The 12,137-nt window shown below is 49.6% G+C and overlaps 1 protein-coding gene and 1 long non-coding RNA gene across 2 annotated transcripts; one reads left to right on the top strand and one right to left on the bottom strand.

Moving 5' to 3' along the window:
• Positions 1-293: 293 nt before the first annotated feature.
• Positions 294-6,608, bottom strand: RMI2 (RecQ mediated genome instability 2). Its single transcript, XM_003269278.4, has 2 exons — positions 6,299-6,608; positions 294-1,411 (listed from the first exon to the last, which is right to left on the bottom strand). Exons 1-2 carry the CDS (start codon positions 6,591-6,593, stop codon positions 1,263-1,265), a joined length of 444 nt encoding a protein of 147 aa, XP_003269326.1. The 5' UTR covers positions 6,594-6,608; the 3' UTR covers positions 294-1,262.
• Positions 6,609-6,825: 217 nt separating this feature from the next.
• Positions 6,826-10,253, top strand: LOC115831143. Its single transcript, XR_004026671.1, has 2 exons — positions 6,826-6,925; positions 9,641-10,253. It is a non-coding gene; the product is annotated as an uncharacterized LOC115831143 (long non-coding RNA).
• Positions 10,254-12,137: the final 1,884 nt, after the last annotated feature.

Genomic DNA, 12,137 nt, shown 5'->3' on the forward strand with positions numbered 1-12,137 from the left:
AGGGCAGTGAAACTATTCTGACTGTAATGGTGGATACATGTTATTATGCATTTGGCAAAATCCAGAGAATGTGTAAGAGAAGGAATGAAGCCTAATGTAAACTAGACTTTAGTTAATAAGAATGTCATGTTGGTTTATCAAATGTACCATCCTAATAAAAGATGTTCATAGCTGGAAAAACTGGGAGTGGGGTGTAAGTGTGGAGGATATGGGAACGCTGTAGTTTCTTCTCTATTTTCCTGAACACCTAAAACTGTTTTCTTAAAAGTCTGTTTTAAAAAAAAAAACCCATACAGCCTATTAAAAATTTATTAGAGGTAGAATATCAATAATCCACGTGAAACTCTACAACCATGTCAGAACATAATCTAACTCCCTTGATATTTACAATCTCAAAAAATTCAGGCATGGGTACTAAGCAGACAGCAGAAGCCCAACATTCAAAACAATCACAGCAAAAAGTCATTCCACACAAAGACAAAAAGAACTCTACACCAGGAGGCTCACCATGTCTCACCCAAAGTTATGAAGCGGAAGTTTAGCTAATGCCTGAAAAGTGTCCTTTATCTTGATGTTTTTCATTTCAACAAGAAATTCTGAAAACGTCTCAACATCTCTGAGTGATGGAAGAAGGTATCACCTTCTCTAGCTAGGAAAAGGGATAGAGCTGTGTCTAAATATTTGAGTAGTGTCCGAAGCAGAAAGGGAGCTGTTGTCTTTCAGGGGCCGCCATGCCTGCCGTTAGGAAATGCCATTTGACTTGCAAACTGCTTATGGTAGTTGCTGATGAAGAAGATGAGGAGCCAGGATGTCATTCCTTTTTTACACAGTCTGTCTTCCTGCCCATAACCACACTTTAATCACCATGGGCAATGACCGTACTTAAATTTTGCATTGTAAAACAGGGACGCAGCAGTAATGGAAAAAGTATCATCACTCATAAAATTTGGAAAATGCAACATGAGACTTCTGTGTCTGAGAGAGAGAGAATTAACACACACAAACCAGGAAGGAAAAAGAAACACAAGCATCTGCTTTTCATCAGCAAACACAGGCAAAGCAAGGGGCAGCAGAGGCTGTGTCACTGAAGTATCCCAGGATTTAAACATTCCTACATCCGGACTCCTTGGTCAACCAAAGCAAGGCTCTCTGAGAAACTTTTGAAAAATACGCATTGAAAAATGTCCATGAAATCCACATCATTATAAGCTTCTAAATAGTTTCAGAATTTTGGTTGTTTTTAACGATAGTTCCAACATTATCTAAGGAATATTCCTGTGTAAATCTTCTACCTCCAGTTCCCACATACTTTCGTGGATGGGATTATCAGAAAGGTCTGTCATCTTCACAGCCTGCAGGCAGGGCTCAGGGTTGCAGGCCTGAACCACTCCCATCACCATCACATACTTTCCTAGAAAAAGAAGAAAAGCCCATAGTAATGTTCTTTTTTTCTTTTTTCTTTTGAGACAGAATCTTGCTCTGTCGCCCAGGCTGGAGTGCAGTGGTGCAATCTCGGCTCATTGCAACCTCCGCCTCCTGAGTTTAAGCGATTTTTGTGCCTCAGCCTCCTGAGTAGCTGGGATTACAGGTGCCTGCCACCATGCCTGGCTAAGTTTTGTATTTTTAGTAGAGATAGGGTTTCACATGTTGGCCAGGCTGGTGTTGAACTCCTGACCTCAGGTGATCCACCCACCTTGGTCTCCCAAAGTGCTGGGATTATAGGTGTGAGCCACTGTACCCGGCCATCTTCTTTGGTTTCTGATTTTACTAGGCCAAACAAAACTGTCATGTAAAATGTAATCATGCCCAAGGAATGGAGGAGACGCTCCCATCAGAGCAAGTTATAATTAGGCAGCTCTGAGGCAGGGGCAGAAAACCTCAGCTTTCCTCTAATCCAGTTCCTTGCTCAATGCTATAGAGTATGTGACTGGTTTCTGTGCACAGGACACATCCTCTTTCTGCAGACACCCTCTGACAGTTACTAAACAATCCAATTTTCCCTCCACATTGCCAAAACGGCTGGGCAGGCAGCCCCCCGCCCCATTGTTCCAACTGCTGGGATCTATCCCTACCACTTCCTCCAGCACATACAAGCAAATCCACACAAGGGCCGGCTGCCACCGGGATGATCTAATGACATATTAACTGTGACTCTCTTCCCATTCCCTTGGGGAAGTGACTCTCCTTGAAAGCAAAACTTGGCCAGTCGCAACCACACAAAACCCGATTGTGTAAAAGAAAACTCCAAACGCTGCAGGAAGGACAGGCCCGGTGCCAGCCCCGCTGCCTGCCCCATGAGGCTTTCATTGCACTGCACGTGGGGCCTGGGGCTTTGACTGAAGGAAGCCAGGCAAGCTGACCCCTGATACTGCTGTTCAATCGCAGGCAGAATGTGCTCAAGTATCTCAGAACTTCCCCCCACATTCCACCTGGGTCCCTCCGTGACAGAGGCTAGTTCTGAAAACGCACTTGCCATCCACTCTGAATGAGCCTAAAGTGCTGGTAGGGTTGGAACCCACAGAATTAGAACGACTGAAGGCCCAGGAAGAGAAGAACAAGACCAAGGGCATTCCAACCGAGAGAGGGGAACAGGAGCTCTACTGGGAAGGCACACACAGCCAGCCGGATGAACTCAAAGGCATGCGATGGGACAAATTGGCCCTGTAGGTTCTACCCACACCCTCTCCCACTCCAAAGCAGCTCTCCACTGTCTCTCCCTCTCCTTCCCGCATCCCCACCCCGCGGTTGCCATGACCATTCCAATGGCTCCAGCCCATCTCCTGCCAGCTTCCTCCTCTTCGAAACCATCCCCACCCCACTGCTGCAGTCAACATTCTCAAATCCACCTCCTGCCTCCAGAACTCAGTTGATCCAAGCGCGATGTAGGTAAGCATGGTTTCTCTCATTCTCGTGCAGACAGAGAGCAGCTTGAGGGCAGGAAGAGCTTCTCCTTCAACGCACCTTAGGTTTATGGAAACAAATTCTTGGATGTTCCAGAGGAAGAGGCGGTGGAGGAATAGCACTAGAGCAGCACTGCAGTGAGCAGAGTTCGAGGCCATCTTGAAGCAGGCAGGTGCTTCCAGACAGCCCCTGAGGCTCATCAGGATAGAGCCCTCCTACCTTCCACCGCTGCCCCAGGCTCCCCAAAGGCACGCGGCTCTATCCCCTTCAAGCCTTTGCACAGGCTGTTCCACGGAGCTGCACGATCTCCTGCCACTGCACACAGACAGAGGGTGCCCAAGCATCCCAGTTTTAACACTGAAAGTCCCATGTCCCAGGACCTTCTCAGTCCCAGGCAACCCAGGAGGGTTGGTCCTTACAGATAACTCCAATGCATCCTTCAGGGCTGCCTCTTCCAGGAAGCCTTCTCTGAGCCCTCAAACCTAGATCAGCTGTCCCTCCTCTGTGCCATCTCACTCTTGCCTGCAGCGTTATTTTGTGTTTTAGTGGCCTGCTTACCTCCCTGCCTCCCTGATGGCAGTGACTCAATTTTGTCAAGCTGGACTCAGTATTAATTAACAAGAGGAAATGACATGGCCCCTGCCAGCTGCCATTCAGGCCAGTGGGTATGTCAGACAGGTTCACCAATGCCCATGGGTTCAAACACTGAAGTATTTACTAGATGCCAGGCTTATGCCAGGGCTGAGACCAGATAGGAGACTGCCCCAGCCTGCCTGCAAGGTGCTTTGCCTGCTAACCAACACACCAAGCAGCACGGGTTACTTGCTGGGCCAGGGCTAAGGCCAAGGGTTGGCAAACTTTTTCTGTAAAGGGCCAGATAAATATTTTGGGCTTTTCCCGCCATAGGGTCTCTGTCCCAAATAAAATTCTAGCTGTGGTGGGACAGTGGCCCGAGACCTGCTGTAAATTACCAATGTATTCCAATAAAACTTAACTTATGAACAGTGATGCTTGAATTTCATATACTTTTCACATGTCATGTTTTTTTTCAACCATTTAAAAATGTGAAATCCTGCCAGGTACAATGACTCATGCCTACAGTCCCGGCACTTTGGGAGGCCAAAGTGGCCAGGAGCTCGAGACCAACCAGTCTGGCCAACATGTTGAAACCCCATCTCTACTAGAACTATAAAAATTAGCCGGGTGTGGTGGTACAAGCCTGTAATCCCAGCTACTCGGGAGGCTGAGGCACGAGAATCGCTTGAACCCAGGACGTGGAGGTTGCAGTGAGCCATGACTGCGCCACTATACTCCAGCCTGAGAGACAGAGCGAGATTCTGTCTCAAAAATAATAATAGTAATAAATAAAAATTTTAAAAGCATTTTTAGTTCGCAGGACACATGAAAAGAGGAGGTCTGTAGTTTGCTGACCCTGTCCTAGACCAACGCTGGGGCTGAGGGCAGGCTGAAGGGTAAGGCAGTGGGGGGAGGGAAGAGGAGCATGTGGCAGTAAACAAGTCCCGGTATTTTGCACCCTCACTGTGAGCCAGGCATGGTATTAAGGCAGTTGTTTACTTATTGAATCCACACAACAGGCAGGAATGATTAGCTCCTTTTTACAAAATAGTACAAGTCCAGAAAAGTTAACAAAAGTGCTCCAGGCAGCTCAGCTGGGAAGGGGTGGAACCAGAAATTCGACCTAAGCCTGTCCAAGTCCAAAGCAGCTCAGGCCAGACCACTGACCTATCTGCCTCTAGTTAGACTCCAAGACTGAGCAGGAAGGGCCCTTAGGAACGAAGTGATCTTGGCCTGATTTCCCAGGGGAGGGAGCTGAGGTGAGGGAAGGCCCACGGAGCCTCAGACCTCCTCAGCTTAGACCTCACATCCTCTAGAAGCCTCCCCGGGCCACTCAGCACCTTGCACATCCTCATGGCTCCCCAGGAATCAGCGATCCTCTGGGACATTTACTCACCGCCTGTCTCCCAGCAGACTTTATCTGGGTCTTGGCTGCAGCCCAACACTGCACATGGGGGGGCTGATGTACAACACGTGCTCAATTGACATCGCAGGGAACAAGTGAGATGGATGCCCAGTGTCTGTCACTCAAGACAATTGGTTCTTGGAGCACTTATGTGTCAGGCACTGGGCCACATGCTGAGGATACAGCTGTCAGGACCACACAGCTCTGGCCCTCCAGTAGCTTGGTCTGGCCCAGTGGTTCTCAAAGTACGGCCCCAAACACCAGGCGTGGTGGTGCAGGCCTGTAGTCCCAGCTACCCAAGGAGGCTGAAGCAGGAGGATTGCTTGAGCTCAGGGCCAGCCTGGGCAACATAGTGAGTCCCCTATCTCAAATAAATAGAACATTTAAAAAGTCGAAAGTATGGTCCCCAGACCAGCAGCATCAGCATCACCTGGGAGCTGGTCAGAAATGCAAATATCCAGCCCCACCTGGACCTCCTGACTCAGGAAGCCTGAGGGTGGAGCCCCAGCCATCCCAGCTATAGCAAGCCCTCCAGGAGAGGCTGATGCTGGCTCAAGTTTGAGCACCAGTGGTTTAAGAGAGGAAGCAAGCAGGGCGCAGCGGCTCACGTCTGTAATCCCAGCACTTTGGGAGGCCGAGGTGGGCAGATGACTTGAGGCCAGGAGTTCGAGACCAGTCTGGCCAACATGGCAAAATCCAGTCTCTGCTAAAAAATACAAAAATTAGCCGGGTGTGGTGGCACACGCCTGTAATCCCAGCTACTCGGGAGGCTGAAGCATGACAGTAGCTTGAATCCGGGAGGTGGAGGCTGCAGTAAGCTGAAGTCGCGCCACTGCACCCCATCCTGGGCGACAGAGTGAGACTCTGTCTCAAAAAAAAAAAAAAAAAAAAAAGAGAGAGAGAGAGAGAGAGAAGGCAAACATGAGTGAGCTACAGCCCAAAACAGTTCATTAAGGAGAAGTACAGGAGGGTCTCCCGTTCCTAGGGGCTAGGGAGGACTTCCCTGACAAAGGTACATTTGAGTTGAGACGTTAAGGATGAGCAGAAGTTTCCCAGGACAGCATTTCCCAACACTTGATAGAGAACAAGGATATCAACGGGAGAGGGGGCTTATGACAAACGCAGGTGCCGGAGTCCCTCCCCAGAAGATTCCCACTAGGTGTGGGAGAGTCCCAGGAACCTGTATTTGTTAAAGGGACGGCAGGTGATGCTTATCATCAGATCAACTTCACCAAGGAGGGACCGGAGCAAGAGTACCCAAGCAGGGACCCGCAGAGGCAGAAGCCCGGAGGAGGGACAGACCCGCCCCGCCCCGCCCCGCCCCCGTTCGAGTGTCAAGAACGAGATCGAATCTGGCCTCGGCAACTTCTAGGCGGACAGCAGGGAAGAGGGCGCCCAGTGAGGCCCGGGCATTACCTGGGACTAGGCAGGGCCGCCCGCGCGGCACCCGCTCCAGGCCGCGGACCGAGAAGTCCCCGCTCGGGTCCCGCAGCCGCGCCTCGCCTCGGTCCGCCATTATTACCCTGCCCTGCATCCACACGGCCGCCAGGTCCAGCGGCCCGCGGCCCGCCGCCGCCCGCGACAGCCGCCACGCGCCCGGGCTGCCCTCCGCGTCGCGCCGCAGCTGCTCCGCCAGCACCTTGAGTGGCGGCGACCTTGGCAGCCGCACCCCCGCGGGGCCGCCTGAGAACGAGTCAGCAGCCGCCGTCATTCCGCCTAGCCGCCGCTTTCCCGCCAACTTTGAGAAGCAGCGGTGCCCGGCCCGCAGCCACCAATCAGGAGCGCGCTGGCAGAGCCGGCCAATGGTCGACGTCAGAAGGCGGGCGAAGCGGCCTTCTCTAGCAGCCAGGAGTGCGCATGCGTAGATAAAAGTAAATAAACGCCCTCAAGTTAGGAATGAACGGAGGAAGTGGGTTAAAGGAGAATAAATAATTGAAGGCAGAGAGGTAAAGAACTTCCTCTTTCAACGCATCTCAAAGTTTGGCGTGCATGCAGATCACCTGCAGAGTATGATTATTCATCTTTACATTGCCTTGTTTTGAGGTTAGTAAATACTGAAACGAATTAAGAGTCCGTGTTTATTGGCAGTGATCAAGAATCCAGTCAGGATATAAGGCTGGGGAGGCAGACGGGGAGAGCTGGCAAACTTGCCCTTTCTTTTATTATTATTTTTATTTATATTTTAATGGCATCAAATAATTTTAAGGTTAATAAAATATATTGCTATTTTTCAGAAAAGAAATGCACATTTATTGTAAAAAAATGGAAAGGGAAAAAATGTAGAATAAGAAAATAATACTGTAAAAGCCACTTATAGATATCCACTGTTAATTTTGGGGTATATTAGCCTTTAGGCTTTAAAATATGTGTGTGTGTGTGTGTGTGTGTGTGTGTGTGTGTCTGTATGTGTATTTTTTTTGAGACAGGGTCTCTGTTGCCCAGGATGGAGTGCAGTGGCACAGTGACGGCTCACTACAGCCTTCACCTCCTGGGCATAGGTGATTCTCCCACCTCAGCCTCCCGAGTATCTGGGACTACAGGAGTGCACCACCACATCCAGCTAATTTTTTGTATTTTTTGTAGAGACAGGGTCTTACCATGTTGCCCAAGGTGGTCTGGAACTCCCAGGATCACACAATCCTCCCTCCTTGGCCTCCCAAAGTGCTGGGATTACAGGTGTGAGCCACCACGCCTGGCTTATTACTGATACACAAATAGTGTTTTGTATATTGTTTTCACTTAACGAACATCTTTCTGTATCAGCAAATATCCATCTGCTTCCTCTTGAATGACTGCATAATACTCGATTTGTCTTATCACATATTAAACCAATATGCTATAGTTGGACATTAAGGCTATATCCAATTTTTCACTTTATAAAGATAGCCACTGTGGACCTACTTACAAGATAAATCTTTTTTTTTTTTTTTTTTTTTTTGAGATGGAGTCTTGCTCTGTCGCCCAGGCTGGAGTGCCGTGGCGTCATCTTGGCTCACTGCAAGCTCCACCTCCCGGGTTCAAGCCATTCACCTGCCTCAGCCTCCCGAGTAGCTGGGACTACAGGCGCCCACCACCACGCCCAGCTAATTTTTTGTATTTTTTTAGTAGAGACGGGATTTCACTGTGTTAGCCAGGATGGTCTCGATCTCCTGACCTCGTGATCCACCCGTAAAAGCTAAATCTTTGTGCGCATCTTTCAAATAAAATTCCCAGGAATCTCTCCCTAAAAATTGGATGTCCCCAGTCAGCAAAGTCCACAAATCCTAAATCAGGCAATCCTTAAAGTCAAGGTCAGTTCTTAAGAGAGATTTTGAGTTCCCAGGGCCTCCTGCAGTACCAGGCATTCACAGAGTATTCAGCAAGAGCTTGACTTTTTTTTTTTTTTTTTTTGAGACAGTCTCGCTGTGTCACCCAGGTGGGAGTGCAGTGGTGTGATCTCAGCTCACTGTAACCTCCGCCTCCCGGGTTCAAGTGATTCTCCTGCCTCAGCCTCCTGAGTAGCTGGGAATACAGGTGTGCACCACCCACCTGGCTAATTTTTGTATTTTTTAGTAGAGACGGGGTTTCGTCATACTGGCCAGGCTAGTCTTAAACTCCTGACCTTGTGATCTGCCCGCCTCAGCCTCCCAAAGTGCTGGGATTACAGGTGTGAGCCACTGCACCCGGCCAAGAGCTTCATTTTTATAAAATTGAGCCAGGTCCTATTGTAAGAACTTTGTAGGAAGTATCCCATGTACCCCCACAGACCCTGAAAAGACTGTTCTACACAGGTGAGGAAACTGAGGCTTAAGGAAGCTAGAGGGCTGGCCCATAGACTCTCAGTAGCCTCTATGAGGTTTTGGCCTCTACACCTAATATGGTTTGGCTGTGTCCCCACCCGAATCTCATGTTGAATTGTACTTCCCATAATCCCCACATATCGTGGGAAGGACCCCGTGGGAGGTAACTGAATCATGGGGGTGGATACTCCCATGCTGTTCTCTTGATAGTGAGTGAGTTCTCACAAGATCTGATGGTTTTATAAGGTGCTTTTCCCCCTTTGCTTGGCACTACTTCTTCCTGCTGCCACATAAAGAAGGACATGTTTGCTTCCCTTTCTGCCATGATTGTAAGTTTCCTGAGGTCTCCCAGCCCTGCGGAACTGGAGTCAATTAAACCTCTTTCCTTTATAAATTACCCAGTCTTGGACAGTTCTTTACAGCAGTGTGAGAACAGACTAATACAACACCTCAACCCTGACCTATGAAGTAACCAGTCTTCTAGGCTGAGAAGGGAGCAGGAACATTAACCAAGAGAGAATCCAACCCGTTCATGCCTGGTGGGTCCCCACTGACCTTCCCCCAAGGTACCTTAAGGACAGAGAAGTCATGGGGAAGGGAGTTAGGGTGAAGGCAGAAGCTCCCAGGCTTCTTGTATGAGCCTGGGAATCCCCCATCATTCCCTTGGCCTCCAGATTCCCTGTCCCCGCTCCCACAAGCCCAACACCATGTTGCTGGCAGAGTGATCTTTTCAAAACACAAGTCTTAGCATGTCAGCACCGCGTTTATATCACCTTGATGGTGTAATCCACACATCTAGAATGTGAGCATTCCAGGCAGAGGGAACTGCACATGGAGGGGCCAGACAGGGGAGAGAAAGCAAGAAGCATGTAGCAAACTGCCAGTAGTTAAGAATGGCTGGGACACAGAGTAGAAATGGAGGACTGGGGATAGATGAGTCTGGCCCTACATAACCTCATTTCTTATCCCCATTTTACAGATGATGAAACTGAGGTTCAAGCCAATGACAGGCCTGAAGCTACATGGCTACTGAGTGGTAGAGTCAGAACTCAAACCCAAATCCATCTGACCCCAAACTTCATGTATCTTGAACCACAGGCTCCATCTCACTGTTCACACTCTCGCCCACCTCCACCCATCAAAGGTGCCTCTAGACCTTTGCTTGTGTTGTTTGTTCTCTGCCTGACATGCCTCCCCCTCAATCACTCTCAGTTGAAACCTGGCTCAGTCATCAAGTGCCTGCTCACCAGCAAGACCTCTTCTCTTCACGGAGCCTTTCTTGAGCCCCACGACTGGAATTAACCTCTTCCTTCCAGGCCAGTTTGCTGGCGCCCCTAATCCAGTTTCCCAACCTCAGCCCTACTGACACTGGGGCTAGATAATCTTTGTCGTGGGGGCTGTCCTGTGCACTGCAGGATGTTGAGCAGTACCCCTGCTCTCCACCCACTAGATGCCATGGCACCCTCCTCAAGTTGCAACAACCAAAATATGTCTTCGGACATTGCCACTGTCCCCTAGGGTACTAAATCACCTCTATGGAGAATCACTGTCCTAAGCTACAATACTCACTGCCCTCTGTTTTGAACCATAAATAGTTGTGTCTGTGTCTATCTTACCAGTAAAGCCTGGGTTCTCAAACTAAGTTGTCAGCAGCAGACAGACAGGTAACCCTGGTGTAGCAGGGGCAAACGGGCCTTCTGATGTCCCGACAAAAGGGGTCCATCACACTCAGCCGGTGGTTGTCATGCAGGACTGTGGGCCCATTGTTACTAGATCTGATTTTTCAAGACATTTTCTTTTTTTCATTTGTTTTTGTTTTGTTTTAGATGGAGTCTCACTCTATTGCCCAGGCTGGAGTGCAATGGCATGATCTCGAGTCACTACAACTTCCACCTCCCAGGTTTAAGTGATTCTCCTGCCTCAGCCTTACAAGTAGCTGGGATTACAGGTGCCTGCCACCATACCTGGCCAATTTTTTGTATTTTTAGTAGAGATGGGGTTTCACCATGTTGGCCAGGCTGGTCTCGAACTCCCTACCTCAGATGATCCACCTGCCTTGGCCTCCCAAAGTGCTGGGATTACAGGCGTGAGCCACCGCGCCCGGCTCAAGACATTTTCATGTATAATTTCCAGGTTTAAAAAAAAAAATGCTGGCAACGAATTCAATTCTGAAACAAAGGAACAAAAACAAACCATGTGCCCCTGAAAGTCATCCATGGACTGACTCTGTCCCCCAGGCTTCCAATCTGCAAACTCTCTCTAGAACGTGACCTCTGCTCCAGGCACCAAGGCAGCCTGCGTGTTCACTAATGTGCAGCTCCTTAAATCTCCTGCAAAATAGCCAAGGGGCTGTAGTGTTTCACCAGCTCCAGGAGTTGCAAAATGGGCATCTTAAATTACAGTCATGAGCAGACAACTGGGGTCTGTTGACACATGTTGGGTAAGCCTCCCCTCTAGGGAGGATTATCCCCCCTCCCCCACACCACAATCCATCACCCTCACACTCAGGCCTGAAGCAACCCCCTGTGCCAGCCTCCCCGAGCTCCAGCTTCCCAGTGAGATCAAAGATCCCTGGAAGGGGGTTTCCTGCCACCTGCACCAGTGAGGACAAAGGGAAGGTGAAAGGAATTGTAGGCCTTGGCTTTATCCTCAATCTGCCCGTTCACCAGTTCCCAGGCCAATCAGGCCAAAAATGCTTCTGGTTTCCAGAAACAAAGAACCCTACTGCACTAAGAAAAGGGGTTGTTCTGGGCGGGGCATGGTGGCTCACACCTGTAATCCCAGCACTTTGGGAGGCCAAGGCGGGTGGATCGAGAGGTCAGGAGATCGAGACCATCCTGGCTAACACGGTGAAACCCCGTCTCTACTAAAAATACAAAAAATTAGCCAGGCGTGGTGGTGGGCACCTGTAGTCCCAGTGACTCAGGAGGCTGACACGCGAGAATGACTTGAATCCAGGAGGCGGAGCTTGCAGTGAGCTGAGATTGTGCCACTGCAGTCCACCCTGGGTGACAGAGCGAGACTCCATCTCAAAAGACAAAAAAAGAAAAGAAATAAGGTGCATGGATGGGTGGATAGAAGGAAGGATAGGTGGCTAGAACTGAGATAAGGCAACTAGAGTCAGCTGTTCATTGTGGAATCCACATGGTGGGTGATTGGTGTTCACTGCACAGTTCTTTCAATAACACAACATCTGGGGACAGCTGTAGGTTCCAGGGCCACAGCATAGCCTTCCTGTGTTGGAAGGTCTGGGGGTGAGACTCTAGAATGATTCTGGAGCCCAGCCCTCCCCCACTCAGTGACAAGCAAGCTTCCTGCTCTCTCACTCACAGAGTATCACCAGGTCACGTGAAAGCCGATGTGTCTTGGCCTCTGGTGCCCCTTTTTCTCCACTTCACACAGGCCCAGGGCTGGGCTCAAGGGAGCATGGGTAGAATAGGGTTAAGTCAAACCTCAGTCCCTGATGACTGACACTC

The sequence above is a fragment of the Nomascus leucogenys genome, chromosome 18, assembly GCF_006542625.1.
Source record: "Nomascus leucogenys isolate Asia chromosome 18, Asia_NLE_v1, whole genome shotgun sequence".
Classification (NCBI taxonomy): Eukaryota; Metazoa; Chordata; class Mammalia; order Primates; family Hylobatidae; genus Nomascus; species Nomascus leucogenys.

Bases quoted from the DNA above. Each gene is read 5' to 3' on its own strand.
- RMI2 (XM_003269278.4), bottom strand. From the start codon at position 6,593: ATGACGGCGGCTGCTGACTCGTTCTCAGGCGGCCCCGCGGGGGTGCGG. The intron at 1,412-6,298 runs GTAATGCCCGGG...TTCTTTTTCTAG, and splicing joins GCGGCCCTGCCTAGTCCCAG to GAAAGTATGTGATGGTGATG.